The sequence below is a fragment of the Onychostruthus taczanowskii genome, unplaced genomic scaffold (assembly GCF_017590055.1).
Source record: "Onychostruthus taczanowskii isolate IOZ18803 unplaced genomic scaffold, ASM1759005v1 scaffold4, whole genome shotgun sequence".
Taxonomy (NCBI): domain Eukaryota; kingdom Metazoa; phylum Chordata; class Aves; order Passeriformes; family Passeridae; genus Onychostruthus; species Onychostruthus taczanowskii.
In genome coordinates this window covers 15,717,056-15,733,285 of record NW_024501459.1, presented here as the reverse complement: position 1 = coordinate 15,733,285, position 16,230 = coordinate 15,717,056, and the positions used below count along the sequence as shown (strand labels likewise).

General features: G+C 40.8%; 1 protein-coding gene across 1 annotated transcript; it reads right to left on the bottom strand.

Annotated features, from left to right (window-relative positions):
- Positions 1 to 343: 343 nt before the first annotated feature.
- CA3 (carbonic anhydrase 3) lies at positions 344 to 13,812 on the bottom strand. The gene is made up of 7 exons (XM_041412683.1): positions 13,653 to 13,812; positions 13,375 to 13,572; positions 9,803 to 9,921; positions 7,933 to 8,025; positions 6,216 to 6,281; positions 3,809 to 3,964; positions 344 to 2,596 (listed from the first exon to the last, which is right to left on the bottom strand). The coding sequence occupies exons 1-7, from the start codon at positions 13,687 to 13,689 to the stop codon at positions 2,477 to 2,479; spliced, it is 789 nt and encodes a 262-aa protein (XP_041268617.1). The 5' UTR covers positions 13,690 to 13,812; the 3' UTR covers positions 344 to 2,476.
- Between the last annotated feature and the right edge of the window lie 2,418 nt (positions 13,813 to 16,230).

Genomic DNA, 16,230 nt, shown 5'->3' with positions numbered 1-16,230 from the left:
TTCAGACTGTATTTTCATTTTGCCAACATACAAACCAAATGTAGGTTGTTGGAACCAAAACAACTTTCAAAAGCAGCGGAGGAAACGTGCAAACCAAGCAAAGTGCACTCATTGTCCGATTTGCAGGCAATTATTCTTTAATGAGTTTGTGTGCTTCAAAAGTATAAACTAATCAAGAATTTTCAGATTTCAGCTAACTGATTGATGTGGTTTTTGTACTAAACTCCAACAGCTGAAAGGTACTAAAATGTCCGTTCCCTCTGTATTACAAGCATATGTATCAAAGAAAGAGCAGCAAGTTTTTCTACTTTCAGTCATCACTTAGCATAAAAACAGCAATCAATTTATTTTTTATGTAAGTCAATTTATTGGTTCTCTCAAGACATAAAAGCAGTTTTTTCAAGTGCAGACAGCTAAACTTGTTTTATTGTCTCAATAACAAGCGATTAAAACATCACAGTCAATGGCTTTTAGGTCAAAAGACTCGAACCCTTGTCTTAGTTACTTGTGTTAAAATTTTCTCAACACCAAGATCAACTACATATGGATATGAGAAGAATTTTACATGTAAGACACTAAGTACAGTAGAAAAAAATTGTTGCTTGTGAGCTTTCTGTAGTAACATTTTTATGTGTTGAGAAGATTTACAGATCCAAGAGTTTAAAGAAGGTCTAAGGGACTCCTAAAATCAATACCCTTGAAAGTGCTGCACTCATAATATCAAAAGCTGATCTTCTGATAAAATTAAGCCACTGCCAAAACATTTGTAAACAGGATTCAATCAATACTTTAGCTTCTACTCACTTGAACTTAGCTTTTAAAAAGAAACTGCTTTATACTAAGCAAAATACAATCCTAATAAACTAAAATACTAACTTTCAATGGGAATCCAGTAATCCTTAGAACAATTCTAAATGAATAAGAAGGATCAAAATCAGACTTCAGTTTAATTTCTGCATTCTCACTTTATTGTGCAGGTAATAACAGCAGAATTTGTCCTGTGTTGCCCATTCATTACTTCCCTGTTGGAGCACCATTTTTCTAATAAAGTGAAAGTGAAATCATTAAGGAGAACTGGGAAATGCCTATTCCAGCCATTTGTAGTCCGGTTTTTCTCACACTTTGACATATCCCTTATAAATGCTGCTGTGAACATGTTTGTGGCAGCATCTCCAGAAGAACATCCACTGCTACCTACAGCAGCAGTTCCTATGAGTTACAGGAACAGAGAGAAGCCAGAAGCTGCCTCTGCAGAGGGATTTATGCACCACCTTTGACCATCCAATCTCCTGTATGTCCAATACTCAATAATCACCTGGGTGTTGAATATAATGTAGATCTTTATTCACATTATCTGTGTGTGGGTTCAACCTAGATGGTACTTGTACACTGAAATCATAAAGTTTACACGAAGAAGGACAGGGGAAGTTGATACAGATGTTTCTGTCTGCCAGTGATTCCTTGCTTGGATCATATTTGAAAGCTGATGTGTCTCCCCACAAAGGAACTGAACCAAACAGAATCCATTTATATTCTCCAGCTACAGAGTCAAATAAACAAACACTTAGTTGACTTAATCTGGATTTTTCCCAAATGACACAAACGGATCATCCATATGCAACAAAATCCCTAACAGGCAAAACTATTAAAGTGTCAAATATAGAAAGCAGGCAGAGCATCAAAAATCCATCATTCTGGGAGAGAACACAGAGCAGCACAAGAAAGGCACTTCTCCCTCAGCAATACTAAAGCTGGTATACTAAATACAAGGCAGTATGATACCAGCAGGATTCTATACTGGGTGGGTGAAGTAACAGCCACAGAGAAAGAAGAAAAGATCAACAATGGCAGCAGCAGGATAGGCTGAAGACAGCAAATGATGAAATGACTGCAAGGTCTCTTTTCTTCTTCACACAGAAACTGAGTATGCCTGATTTTACCCTCAGACCACTAATGTAATCTTGGATTAAAAAATATGAACAAGACAGGGAAGGGAACACCTGGTATGTTAAAAGGATACTTATTCTTTGGATGTCTCCTCTGAGGGTGGGGTGTCTGAGCAAGATCACAGTGTAGAGACAGACCTTTCCCTCCTGTTCATCTACCATTACTTCTACTTTCCTGAACTACTGGTTCATTTGTTTGTCTTACTATACTATATTTCCTTTGAATTTAATTTTAAATATTAAAACTGAGCCTATTTTTCTTACAAGACTACAAGGCAGAGAAGTGACCATAAATGCTGAGGCATTTGTGGTCAAGAATAATTACTTCTCACTTTTGCTTCTTATGCTTAGTATTTTCATACAGTATTCTTCTAGTTTTAAAAACAGATTTACTTTTACCACTCAGAATTTCAAACTGAGAAACACAGACCTGGATCCAGAGTAAAAGCAGTAGACAGCAAAAAAACTAACTACACTTTCGTGATGTAGGGATGTTCTCACTCAGGTTCAGCAGAGTGAGACTTGAGATTTTACTTGAATGAGGCTCTCACTATCCTGCCCTTCAGAGGCTGCGGTGGGCGCCAGTTGTCAACTAGAGGGCTCACGGGTTCATTCTCAGCATTCTTGGAAAGGCTACGGAGCTTCGCCATCTGCAAGGAAGAAAAATTCAAGTGTCCGTGTGGAAGCACTGTGGACCTTACTGCCTAGAACAAGCTCTGAGATGAAAAAGGAATTTTCTTGTATAGTGACAAGCGCACAATGACAATGACAGTCACTAACAATACTGAGATTACTAATGAAGTTTGCTGCAGCCCAGGAGCTTGCACTGTTTCTGTGGATCTTCACACTCTTCATTCACAGAACAGGTCATCATCTGATCCTTGCCTGGGCTTATTTTGGTTTTTTCTCTGATTCACGCCCACAGTGTGGAAAAAGAATAGGGCCTGCTCCCAGCTGGAGCTGGACAGCAGGCAAATACCTTGTGAAAACTCAGCTATCTGTGAAGGAGGATCCAGACCTATGGCAGTGCAAGGCAGTGATAGAAAAAGCTGGTGCAGAAGTTTGTATTTTGATCTGTAAGGCAGAGATACGCCAACTGGATTGTTAAATTGAATCATGAATTCAGCACTCAGCTGCTGTTATTCAAATTAACCCAATTTCAGTGTTGATAATTGTTGTTAATTGTTACCCTTTTATCCAAATGCAAAATAAATCTATTTTGAAAACAGCCATTTCAGTAGAAAGGATATACCCTGACTTGTGTTGCTGAAGCAGAAAGTGGTATAAATAGCGAAATTTTTGACACAAGAACTAAAAATGTCACCTTATCCAGAAAGGCTCTTTTTTTTTTTTTTTCTTCTGTAAATGCAAATTTGAGCTATGTGAATGCAAATGGTACATTAATTTGTATGAATGTTCAGGTTTGTAGGTTGTAGGTTGTTTGATCTTTCTCACTGACAGCTTTTAAGAAGTCAAGGTCTGGACCAGCGATTTCTTAAACCAGGAAACCAGCAAAACATTAGTTTCACTTTCCACTTAATTGTAAAGCATGTAGAATGAGGCTTCTGTGATGGCTGAATTTTGTGGCTCAGGGGCACTTCTGCCTTAGCAGGTTTTCTGGATGCCAAGAACACCACTGCTGTGGCTGTTCTAGGAAGTGTTCTGCAACAGCACCTGATTCTCAGGGTCAGTTTCACAGCCCATTTCAACACTCCATTCTTCAGGCAGTTTCTCACTGTCCACAGCTAAAGCTTTCCCTACCAAAAAGTGCAAGGTAACACAGGGCTTGCAAATCATCACTCTGACATACTGAGACACTGCTGAGAACTGGAAAAGGAGCAGCAGAACTGGCTGGAGGTTACCTGGTCTGAGCTGACTTCAATTGGCTCCCGCAGGAGAATCCAAGTGATGCACTCCTCACAGGGGGGTGTGGTGAATGAACCATGGTAGGTCCAGTAGTCACGAGATTTGGGGAAAAGAATTGAAGGATCAAAGTGCAGAAAAGGAGCCTCCTTCCCCTTAGGGAAACAAAAAAATTATCTGCAGTAACTCTAGAGATCTGCATCTTAAAAGTCATCAGTACCTATGTTATTATAAAAGGAGCAATTAAATACCAAGATTCATGCAAGAAAACAATCTCCTTCCTGTCAAGCACTTTCCCGGCAACTAATAATAACTGACATTTTGATTACATTCATAAATTAAAAGAAGTTACAAACTGAATTGTGTGGGATTAAAGCAAACTAGTTTTTACATTTTTCTATTCTGGAATTATCAAAATTGTGTTTTATTTTGGGCCATTGCGATAAAAGTTAAAGTCTGTGTCACTGTTGGTAGTGTTACCCTTTTTATCCAACAGGATAGTGGCCAGGCATTTATTCAAGATTCATTACAGTCTTCTCTTCTATCTGGAGGAATTTAAATCTGCACCTCTCTCCTCCCAAAATTTTGCTCTAATCATATATTCATGGTGACACTCTCAGTCTTTTTTGGTGCTATTACACTTAGTAAAAAATTAAAATATTTCCTGTAAGAGTACTGGATCCTAAATATCTTACAATTCGAGGTGATTACCACCAGGCAAGGGAGAAAGCAGACATCAGACAACATTTCCTGCTAAGTCTGCCACCAAATAGGATAGTAACTCCACAGGACTGTGATGAGTATTCCTTGTTCCCTCTGGGCAAAACTAACTGAGGAAATGCAGTTCTCTTCTCTATTGATACTTTGGGTACAGTTCTGGGAAGGAAGATATATTATTCCTATTTTCTTCTTCTATCATGGAGAATCTTCTCTAGATTAGAACAAAGTGAGTGGCAGAAGCGGAAATTGTTTCCATGCATCATTGCACAAATTAAGAGTAGAAAGAGTGACTCTAATTGTATCTTCCTAAAAATATTATCCTGTAAGTTCAATATGAATTTGCAAATAAATTCACAAAATTTTTCAGTAAATACAGTACAGTGACCAACTCCTCTGCCTGTAATGCATCAGAGCAATTGAAACTGAACCAACGATACCGCCCATTAATCTTTCTGAAAAATAAGTAGTCTTGGGAAAATGTCTGTGACAACAGAAAAGAAATAAGAGATAAAATACAACATGTGGTTCTTTGCATATGCACTTAACTTTCTCTGCTTTACTTCAGCTGTTGCTTTTCCCAGAACTACATGTAAATGGCCAAAAACATGATATAGTCATTATGAGAGAAAGCCATAAAAAGAGATACCATTGACACATCAAGGCGGGGGCGTGGACAGGGTGAAAAAAATAACCTTCAGTTGCCTCAGCAGAAACAACTTAATTGCATATGAAAAATGAGATGAAAAAATAAAATTAATATGACTCTTACAAAGGAGAGAAGAGCTGTCAGTCTCAGACCTGCACATCAATGGCAGTACACACATACATTAAATGCAAGGAATTCTGGCAAATTTGTAAGAAAATGCCTACAAATTTGGTGATCTGGTGGCATGTTCAAGGTGAAATAATAAAAAAAAACCAAACCAGAAACAACAATTTTAGCATTATTAGAATCAAAAAGTTTATCATGGAGTAGAATTGATATAGTATACCTAGAGATTAAGTTTATTGTAAATGATAATGCTAAATGACAATAGATGCAATATTGCAGTTCTCTGCAAATAACTCCCTTCAGCAGCTCTATCTATGCAAGAGGAATGGATTGGTGCCTTAGATCATTAATTTAACTGAAAAACAGTTTAGAATATATTTGCAATGCTATTTGTGCTAGTATCATAGGAAGAGAGGACTGATGCAGAAACTGTACCATGTAGTTCCTGTTATAAATACAGTTCCTTCTTAAAACAAATAACATTTTTGATCTCCCTTACACTGACTGGGAGCCTGCTCTATAATTGCTACTAGTTTCTTGTTATTTTAGGCTAACTAAATTTCTGACTCTGCTATATGCATTTCTTTCGGCCACTGTTGTTGTCAAATTCAAAAAGTTTTTCATTTCTTCTTGGTATTGGCCACTGGCATATTTTTTATAGAGCAGGACCAACAACACTATTAATTGTGTATGTGAGGATTGATTAAAAAAATGGTCTTCAACAAGAATACTTGCAGAAGTGAGGAGTTAGATATTTAATTAAGCAAAAGAAAACATCCTGCTCCACAGTCCAAAGTATCATCTCTGGTGCTACAGTTTGGCATCAAAATTATGCCAAAATATAAATCTGAACTACTGATTCCTGCTTCTGTGACTTTCCAGCCACATTATATCACAAAAAGTTGTTTTGATACCTTGGTCTTAATGTTTTCAATTTCTTCAAGAATTCTCTTCATCTCTGGTTTGGGAGTTTGCCCAACCTGTAATGCAAAGCAGAAATACTGTATGTTTTTTATACTGTTATCTTTTTCATCATGTTCCACAGTATTTGAAATAATTTCAGCACATCCCATCTGTCACATTAGGCAACAGCAGTCTCAGAGAATCCAGTAGGGACTGACAGGAAATTATGGGTGTTCAGAGAACATCCAAAATAGCAGACTCCAGTAGCTGGCTTTGCAATTTGAACATGTGTTGAAGGACCCTAGAAGGCATCACGCCTGTCTGAGGAATGGACTGCACACTCAGTGTCACTACACAGGGCTTAGCCCTTGGCTCCTGCTACAAAAACAACGCACAGCCACTGTGGGATGTCTTGACAAAGTCTTGAGGGCGTGAAGGGCTGTAGTTCCTGCAGATTCTTCATTCTGCAGCACACACACAGTCAGATCAGACTTGATGCAAGACATGTGATGGATTCCTGTCTAGATGACCTCAAGCTACGGGGTAACTTTATTGCTTGTGCTCATGACGTTTAGCACTTCCAAAAGCTTTGACATCCCAGAAGAGTAAAGGCAGTATGAGTAAGCTGTACCGTTATTGCCATGTCTTGTTCCAAAATAGATTAACTTCAATTCCCCAGAAAATAATTCAATCCTGTTTTAGCAGTATTCCAAACCCCAGTAATGGAACATGATAAATTCAGAGAAAAACAACAGCTCCTTCATCAAAGAACATGAAGGAAACAGGGAAAGAGGGCCAGAGAAGACAATAATGCTACTTATTTTTCTAGACCTTTTAGCTGACCTTAGCATGGTTAATAGGAATATAGTGGTGTGCTTTGTAAGTTGTGCTTGACAACATAAAACTTTAGCCTAAAATAGACCAAAAGGAATGACAAAAGAAGAATAATTGAAGGACATAGTCATAGGGGAGATTCTGGACAGGTGCTGACCTTCAATTTCGATTAACCACAAGAGAAAAGGTCAGGCTGGCTCACAGTGTAATCGAATTAAAATGACACTGCATCTAGTCTGTCCAGGGACACTGTAGCAAAATTAATTACATCCACTTGCTCTTGCTTGTACAAATGCCACTTACTAGTGATACAACAATAAAAGGACACCTATTCCCTGATGGTGTGTTCAAGCTGAAATGCCCACCTGCAGCTAAAGGACTGAAGTTTCTGTACTTCACTATTAGGCTGTGTGTCCATTAGCATTTCTCAGTGTTCTAGACCACATGCAGATCTGATACAAGGATTACTTTATTTCTGTTGAGTCTATTAAAAATCAGTCTGAAAATACTGGTATAATATTATTTTGTTTAAAATTTTCTGTATTTCAAGGTTAAAATGTTGAGTGGTCTTATTTTACCATCAATTCTTTCTTTTTGGAGTAGGGTCTTTGAACTCATTTTGATTCCCAGCTTGTGTGGGAATCAATGAGAGACCAGAGACAGGAATCAGTCAACGTAACCTTGGTGACAGGGAGATACAACACCTGCTAGCAGACAAAAGAAACAGAAAATAAGAGGAAACACGCAGCCTATGCAGACCCTCCTCCTCACCCTGTGCACACCACAGGAAAGGGCTGCAGTGCAGGAAAAAAACAATGGTAACTTTTCCCCTGGCACTGGAAAAAGAGGAAAAATACAAAAAAAAATTACAAAGACTGAATATTTGCCACTTACTTTCAGAAAAATGCCCACAACAGCTACACCATCGGGTTGTTTTAAAGCTCCAGCAAAATTACCATGTTTCGGATTCCAGTGCACCATGTGTAACTAAAATCATAATTAAAAATCAATTAACTAAAAATCAACTAAAGCTCAGTTATAAATACAAGAAATTGTCAACAGCACAATCTTCACTTTAAATTAAATTAAGATTCCAGTACAGAGTAAGTAAAGGAATGGACATGAAAAAGAAAACTCTATGTAAGTATTTCTTACTGCTGTGCCCATGCTTTTATATGCTCATGCTTTCCCTAAAGCATTGCTTTGCATCTAATTGAAGCAAAGAAAAAAGAAAATTGAGTTTACCACGCGATATCAGACAATGCAACTATAAATAGTTTAATGCAAGCACCTGACATGCACACATGCAGTACACCTAGTGACATGCACTCCATCTCAAGTACATTTTTGTATCTTCAAGTTATGCAGATGTCAGCTCAGGGATTTACACTGGGTTGTATGTAATGCATAGATTATTGGTTTGTACCTCTTACTACTCTCAGCACATTGTACTGGGAGGGAGTGGGGATACAATCTGACATTTCTTTCTCATATCTACTGTAGGATATAATCTGACATTTTTTCTCATCTACTTTCAACAATGCTGTATTTTCAGGATATATTTCAAATTTTTCAAAAATATTTGAAAAATATTTTCAAAAAATATTTCAAAAAATCCCTGTCCAGAAAATCTCTAGCTCATGCATATAGCTACAAATGCTGCAACCAGCAGTGTGCAATCTCAGATTAAGGAGCATTGAAACACAGTTATAGCGGGGAGAAAAAGTATTTTTTAAAAGTTTATTTAAAATAACAGAAAAAAAATTGTCTTGAATACGAATGAATCTATTGTTCTCTGTTTCTTTTCTCTTGAGGAAAAGGATTTTAATGCTAAAGATGAAGCTGGAGCAACCATATATCTTTAGTTGCAATATAGCTAAAGTACGCTTTCTTCTCCCATCAGTGAGTACTGCTAACAGAAATAACATAAAAACTCTGTGCTTGAACTAGCCAAGAAATAGTTTGAGGAAGCAGATTGTTTTCTCTTTAGCTGACCACAGAAAGCAGTATACTAGCAAAGATTAGCTGTGGTTAAGGAACAGGAAAAAAAATCCTAAGCCACCACCCACAGTCCTCTCTGCAATGTCTGTGCACATTGACCCTGAAAATATCTGCCTCAGTTTTGTCCTGTGAGAGGTGGGCAAAGCTTCTCCAAGCTCTGGGCCTTGAGAGTGTAGGTGGAAGACAGGAAAACACTACAGCAGGGGTTTTGTGAGCATAGGTATGTATTTTGAGTCTATTCTCAAATAAGGTAGAGGAAGGAGGCAGCCTTTGCTAGAAATTCTCTACCATCAATAGTTAATTCACTTACATTTAGGACCTGAAAAAGTCTTCGGGGTCTAAGGCATTCATGAATTTTAACAAATAATTTTGAACATGAGCTTATCAAATGTGCTTTTAGTGAGTTTATTCTTTTTGAAACTAACTCGGTAACTCAAGCTATACCAGAAATTACTAAAAGCCAAAAAAACTTCAGCAGCTTTTCCTATTTGGAAATAACAGATTGCTTTGTCGCCAATATTTTTGAAACATTCTAAGATACCAGCAAAAAAACTCTGGCGTGAAGAAACCGGTGTTAGTAGATACTCTCGGGGATACATTTGCTGCGACTTATCCCACTGCATGTTAAGCAGTATCCACAAGTTTCACAGGCGGAGAAAAATCAGGAGCTAAACACTTCCAAGAGGGAGAATGGTTAATGCGTTCAGATACAAAAACCAGTGAAATTCCAGCACTGAGGGCTGCTGCAGACAGCCCGTCCTACCTCTGCCGCGTACTTGATGCCGTCGATGACGTGCTCGGAGCCGTGCTGGTCGCAGGAGCCCCAGTGCAGGTGCAGCTGGCGCAGGCGGTAGGCACCGCTCAGCGGGCCGCCCCTCAGCACTGCGGGGACACGGCGTCAGCCCCGCCGCCGCCACCGCCAGCGCCACCGCCACGGCCACCACCACCGCACCACCGCCGCCGCCGCCGCCACCGCACCACCGCCACCGCCCCACCGCCGCCGCCACCGCCAGCGCCCCGCGGGGACGCGCCGCAGCTCCCCGCCTGCAGCCGGCCCACCGCCGGTTTACGTGGCTGCGGCTAAATCCTGTTGTCGGGAGTTCTGTTTGATGGGGAAACTGTGGAGGCTGCTGTGGGTCAAGCACAGAGTCAAACCCCAGCTGCCCAACCTTCCCTTTTTTCCTGGCAAGTGGACACACTACAGTTCCTTCTATGGAGGGAGAAGGGGGGTGTTCACCGGTGATTCTTGTCAAGAAAGGGTCTTTTTAAAAAAGACTGGGGTTAGGGCTGTTAAATTAACCACAAGATGCTTCAAAAAGTACCTCCAGTCCTTGACTGGCATACCTCTTACAGGTCACTTTGTGCTGCCCAAGGTATATCCATTAAAGCCTTCTAATAAATACCTACTTTATTCTTTAGCTCCATCTAGTCTCTGTTCTAGCTCAGCCTTCACAAGGCATCAAGATAACTAAACAATGGTTACGGATAGTTAGCTGCTTCTAAAAAACGTATTTAAAATTTTAAAATTATCTATTTCTCCCAAGTGAGGGAAGACAATAAAGTTTAGGTCAAGTGAGTTAAAAAATTGTTCTTGAGCCACCAACAAGGGAAACTAAGAACCTGTTACTTCTGCTGTGCGTAGCCAAATAATGCTCACCATGCATCAGTCTGACAGTTGACATCAGCTCTGACTTTCGAAACATCACACCTGCTCTTTCAGCCTGGAGATTCTTTTAAGCAGGGACTGCTTAGAGGATAAGCTCTCAAATGTATTTTTCATTCATTACCTAAGGTTGGAATGAGTCGTGTTTCCTTACACAGAAAGCTGATAATGTAGTTCACGACTGCAGTGCCAGAAGGCCTTGTTTAAATAGCATTCAAGTCTGAGCTTCTACCAATAGCTTTGAAGTTCAAAGTTAACATTGAAATCCTCTTTTGCCCAATGGTCTCAAATGAATTCTTGATATCCTACAAGTTGGAATACATACACAGAGCGAGAGGTTTAACTTTGCAGTTTCTCTTTTCAGTTGGTAGGTGTCACAACCATCAAGGGGAGGGCCAGGAAAAAAAGCATAGTTGCGACTTAAGCATGTAGTTACTCTTACTTCTTTACTTTGTTCATACATAAATAATCATAAATCAGTATGGTACTGAGTAATATTGAGTAAACCTTCTGTAGAAGTCTTCAATGTAATTTTTTTTTTTGTTCTTCTTCACCTTCAAACATAGGACAAAAAAGGCATAGAATTTAAGGCCCAACTCCTCAAAAGTATTTGGTTGCCATTTCACACTGGAATCAATTGGAGGCAGGAGTTGAATTTATGTGATCTACCTATGTTTACAAGCTGAATCAGTGTCAGATTTGGAAATTATTTACCACTAATTTCTTACAGGTTGCCCTTTCCAGAGCTAAAATCCTTTGAAGCACTTGAAAACAGCACTTCATAACAGCATACAAATCTCTCTAGCATAAAACCAAATCTTTTTAGCATTCAAATTTTTCCACGTGTTTGGAAAAAAAATCATAGTCAACTATATTTCTTTTTCCAATTAAAATGGAATCTGTGACTATTAATTATCCTCATCTCTTAGCACTGCAGAAGCCAAGGTATGAAGGTAAGAAAATGTCTACAAAATTCTTCCTCATGGTCTTTCAGAACTGTCAAGCATTGCATTTGATTCTGATCAGACACGTGCCTACGAAACACTTGAGTCCTAAATTACTGTCCAGCAACCTGCAGAAAGTAAGGGCAGCCAGGAGTGACTGCACACACTGAAACAACAGAGGTGATTGGGAGGGGAGAGACGGGGAGGAAATGGAAGGAAGATGATTTAGAGGAAGCACTGCACCAAGGGCTGCCTTTGGTTTGGCCAAATTGGAGGCAGACAACTTCTTGAGCAGCCTAAAACATTTCAGCTTTTAGGAAGCTGTAAAGAAGACAGAACAGAACGATGTGAAAATGTTTGTTACCAATTTCCTTCCCATGCTTTCAGTCATGGCATTCATTTTTGCAGAGCTTTTGAAAGAGCATCCTGGCTTATAAACAGAACTTGTTACAAGTGAAGGTAGTGATAGGGCAAGGGAGAATGTCTTCAAACTGAAAGGGAGTATGGTTACATTGGATATTAGGAAGAAATTTTTTACTGTGAGGTTGATGAGGTACTGGAACAGGTTGCATGAAGGAGATGTGAATGCTCCATCCCTGGAAATGTTCAAGGCCAGGCTGGATGCATCTTTAGGAACCTGGTCTAGTGGAAGGTGTTGATGAGGGTATGGTTGGAACTAGATGGTCGTTAAGGTCGCTTCCAATCCTGACCATTCTGTGTTTCTATGTTAATAAAAGTGCAATTTATGAGACCACTTTGTAGAAACTGTGGTAATGAATACTAAAGGACCATAAAAATTCATAACTTAGGGACAGTCCTCATCCTAAATAGTTGAGATTCCATCTGAGAGACGTGGAACAATAACAAGTAGCTGTAATGATAAATAAAGAAATCCAGGAAACAAGGGCTCATCAAGATAAGCAGGAAAGTGATCTTTCAAGGTACTGTGAATATATTTCATTAGTGATATAGAACAAAATCTCAATACAAGTGCCATCAAAACAGATGCACAGAAATACAAAGGAAAGTAACTGTTTTCCATTAATTAGATGGCTTTCCTTCTTGATGACGGACCAATCAATACTGCATGCTTTTGAGATGTCTTTGCATTATATGATATTGTGAATTTATTATTCATTTTGACAGTTGTTGCCTATCTGCATGCAGAGCTATACATATAGAGCTCTGCAATCAAGTTGTGAACAATTTAATTTAGAGCTACGAGATTGCTCACTCTCAACTAAATAACAAAGCCATTTCGTAGTTTTCCAGAAACTATAAAATGCTATTTACATAAATGCTTTTTCATAACTTTTTCGGGCTCTGAATACCTGAAGAATTACCATGCAGAAGAAATCAAGATCACAGTCAGCAGAAATGTATATACAAGTTTTTGGTTTCCAAAGTGCCTCAGATCATTCTAAACCCCTCTGGGCACCACTCTTGTCCCTTACACAAACCCTGAAGATGTGGTGTCTGTGTTGAAGGAGGTGACATAGGGAGAAGTCCACCATCCAGCTGAGTCTGTATTTCAGGGGCTCCCCTGCAGCTAACAGCCTTCCTGTCCCACTTCTGATCCACCAGAATAAACTCCCAGATCACCTTTTTCACGTTCCCAAGTGACTTTTCTTTGCTGGCCTGCACAGGCTGTATACTAAAGGATGCTTTTTGATACCCGGCGCTTTGCAAACTTTGATTCCTAACAACCCTCAAAAAATACAAACCGACCTGATCGATCAAAAGTGTCGTCGAAGACGACGCGGCAGGTGCGCCCGTTGTTCAGGATGGTTTTCGCTGCCCCGGGATCATAGCTGGCGTGCCAGGCGGCGAGAGAGGAATCGTGCTGCACGTCCTTGCTGTTGATCTCAATGGGCGACTGCTTGTCGCCCTTGGCCAGGGGGTAGTTTTCGTGCCAGCGCTCGGGTCCTGAGGGACAAAGAAAAAGACACGTCGCCCCCGCTCAGCCGGGCTCCTGCCGGCCCCGCGGGGGCCCCGAGCCCGCTCACCGTTGTCGCTGTCGTAGCCCCACACGGACTGGGCCATGGCGCCGCCGCCCGCACCCCGTCCCGCGGCGGTGGTCCCCTCCCTCCCGGCCCGGGGGATTTTTATAGAGCGCCGCGGCTTCCCGTCCTCCCCGCTGGGCTGGGCAGGGCCGGGCTGGGGGCGGCCGCGGGGCAGAGCCGCGTTCTCCCCCGCAGGAGGCAGGGGCCTGCCGGCGGCACCCCGCGGCTCCCTCCATCCCCGTCCCGCTCAGCCCGGGAGCACAGGGTGCCACGGCGCGGGCGGGCCGGCGGGAGAGCCCCGCAGCCCCCGGGGCCCTGCGCCCGGCTCGGGTGAGGAGAGGCTGCCTGGAGCGCCCAGCGGCTGCTCCGGCTCCGGGAGCGGACGGAGGGAACTCGAGTGTCCTCTCCGCGGCAGCGCCGCGGGCGTGAAGCAGCCCCGGCGGTTCTGGACGGGCTCCCAGGGCGGGCGGGCTCCCCACGTCCGCTTCCCTGCTTTCACAAATGCTCCCATGCAGCAGCTCAGAAAGGCCCTATGTCTGCCTGGAAGGGTATCTCACAGCCTGGAAAACCACTGAGCAAAGGGGTACGCTGCCAGCCCAAAAGGAGGCCATTGCTGACCATTGGCTCAAGTTTGGGTCTGATGTTGTTGTGTCAGTTCTTCATGCGGGGAGCTTTACACCAAATATATTTCTCATGTTAGGCAACTTAGCAGTGGGTATTTTAGTCAGGAAAGAATTCAGTCTTCAGATGATGGCTAGTTAGCGACAGTATGGTTGTGTTAGTTGGCTTTGTCCGCACATCTGTTTTGGATACTCAGAGGTTTTCTCTCAAATGCCAGCTTCGCTGTGATCTCCCATAGCTTTGTTAGTCCCTGCTAACACTGTTGCAACTCTGTCTACCTTGAGCTAAAAACTCAAGCTACATAACTCAAACTAAATACCATTCCAAGATAAATATTTGGGAGTCAGTCAAGAAGCATCACAAACCATGGAGATTTCCAACACAGGTGCAGTGAACTTGTTCAAATGCTCCTTGTACCTGTCAGCACAGTAATGCAGCATGGAAATAAACCTGCAGCTTTGAGAGGTTCTACCCTTTGTGTTGGTGAGGTACAGGAAGAAGAAGGCTGAGAAGCTGCAATATACAGAGCTTAGGACTAACTTGGTCCTATTTGATGTCCCAAAACCAGATGGAAGATAAAGATTCCCCTTCTAGTTGTGCTTTGTAGCTAAGCTAATAAATATCTAAATATGGACTTTGTTTAGCATAACTAAAATTGCTTTATTAAATTTGTTTAGTAAATACTTCTTGCTCTGACTATACTCATACGTAGACAGTCCTTTGAGACAAAGGCAGGACAAGATGTCTCACTTAGGAATCTGAATTTGAGAAAATTTCTGTAGTGATGTAGATAGTATTTTTGCATGGAGAAGATGCATCAAATTGAAACTCAATGAACCTTAGTAACTTACACAATATTGTAAGAGGCATCCTTTTACTATCTTTAAAGGAACTGAGATGCGTTCATCATCAAAGTATCCTTCAAAACATGTCGTTCCTCATATCTTCTTCAGGCAGAATTCAATTAAGAAAATACGAGGAGGTGACTTGGGTACAACGGTATGGAAGAATACATGCTTTTGATTTCAAAAGAGAACTTTGGGACAAAAGAAAAAAACATTTTTTTTACTCTGTCTTCAATCAAATGAATAATGTCACATTTGTTGGAAGGACAGGCATGTAAAATTGACACCTGTTGCAGTTTTAATTCAGAAAGCTTAGACATTAATCCTTTTGAACTGGTTTTTACCTTATCTCTCTAGAGAGAAACACTTGTGAGCTCATGAAATTCTAATTGGAGCAGCTCATTTTCTTTCTGTATAAGTAGACAGCTTTAGTGGACTTTGTTTGTGGAAGTCTCAGAGAGACCTCTAATCAACTTCATACACACAAAGAATGCTTATTGGAGCCCTTTGTGGAGGTGAGGAACATGATTTCTATTACACAGAAAAAGATGCAAGTCAGTTCTTCCCCTAGTATTTAAATTCATTGTTCTATGTGAGAATTTCTACAATTTTCTTTATTAAAGAGTCCCATCCAACAGTGAAAATCTTCATATTTTAACTTTCCAGTGAGCTGGTCCTGTTGCACACAGAGGAGCATCTTTTTTGTCAGCTTCTGCGCGTTGTGCCCTCCAGGCAGTGACTTACATACAAGTGACAAATGTAGGTACTTGGAGTCAGCCCCAGGCGCTGAGTCATCCCACGGTGGGTGTCTCATTGACTGCTTTCTTTTCCTGTTGCTTTCCTCACCAAAGGTAGAGCAAAAAGCAAATGTAGTAACACTGCCTGCCTTACGAGATAATCAGAATAGCATTATTTTTAAATTCCTTAGGATCTACCTTTATTCTTTTCTTTTGATATTGTCTCAGAAATTCATTATCATCTAACTTGTAAAAAATTGCTTTTTCCAGGAAATAAACACTTCTGTCATAGAAATGCCCTTTTAATTAAGAAAAGGTCACAGCTTCAAACATTTAAGAGGAGTGATATTACCTAGTGCAGTCACAACTTTATTGCAG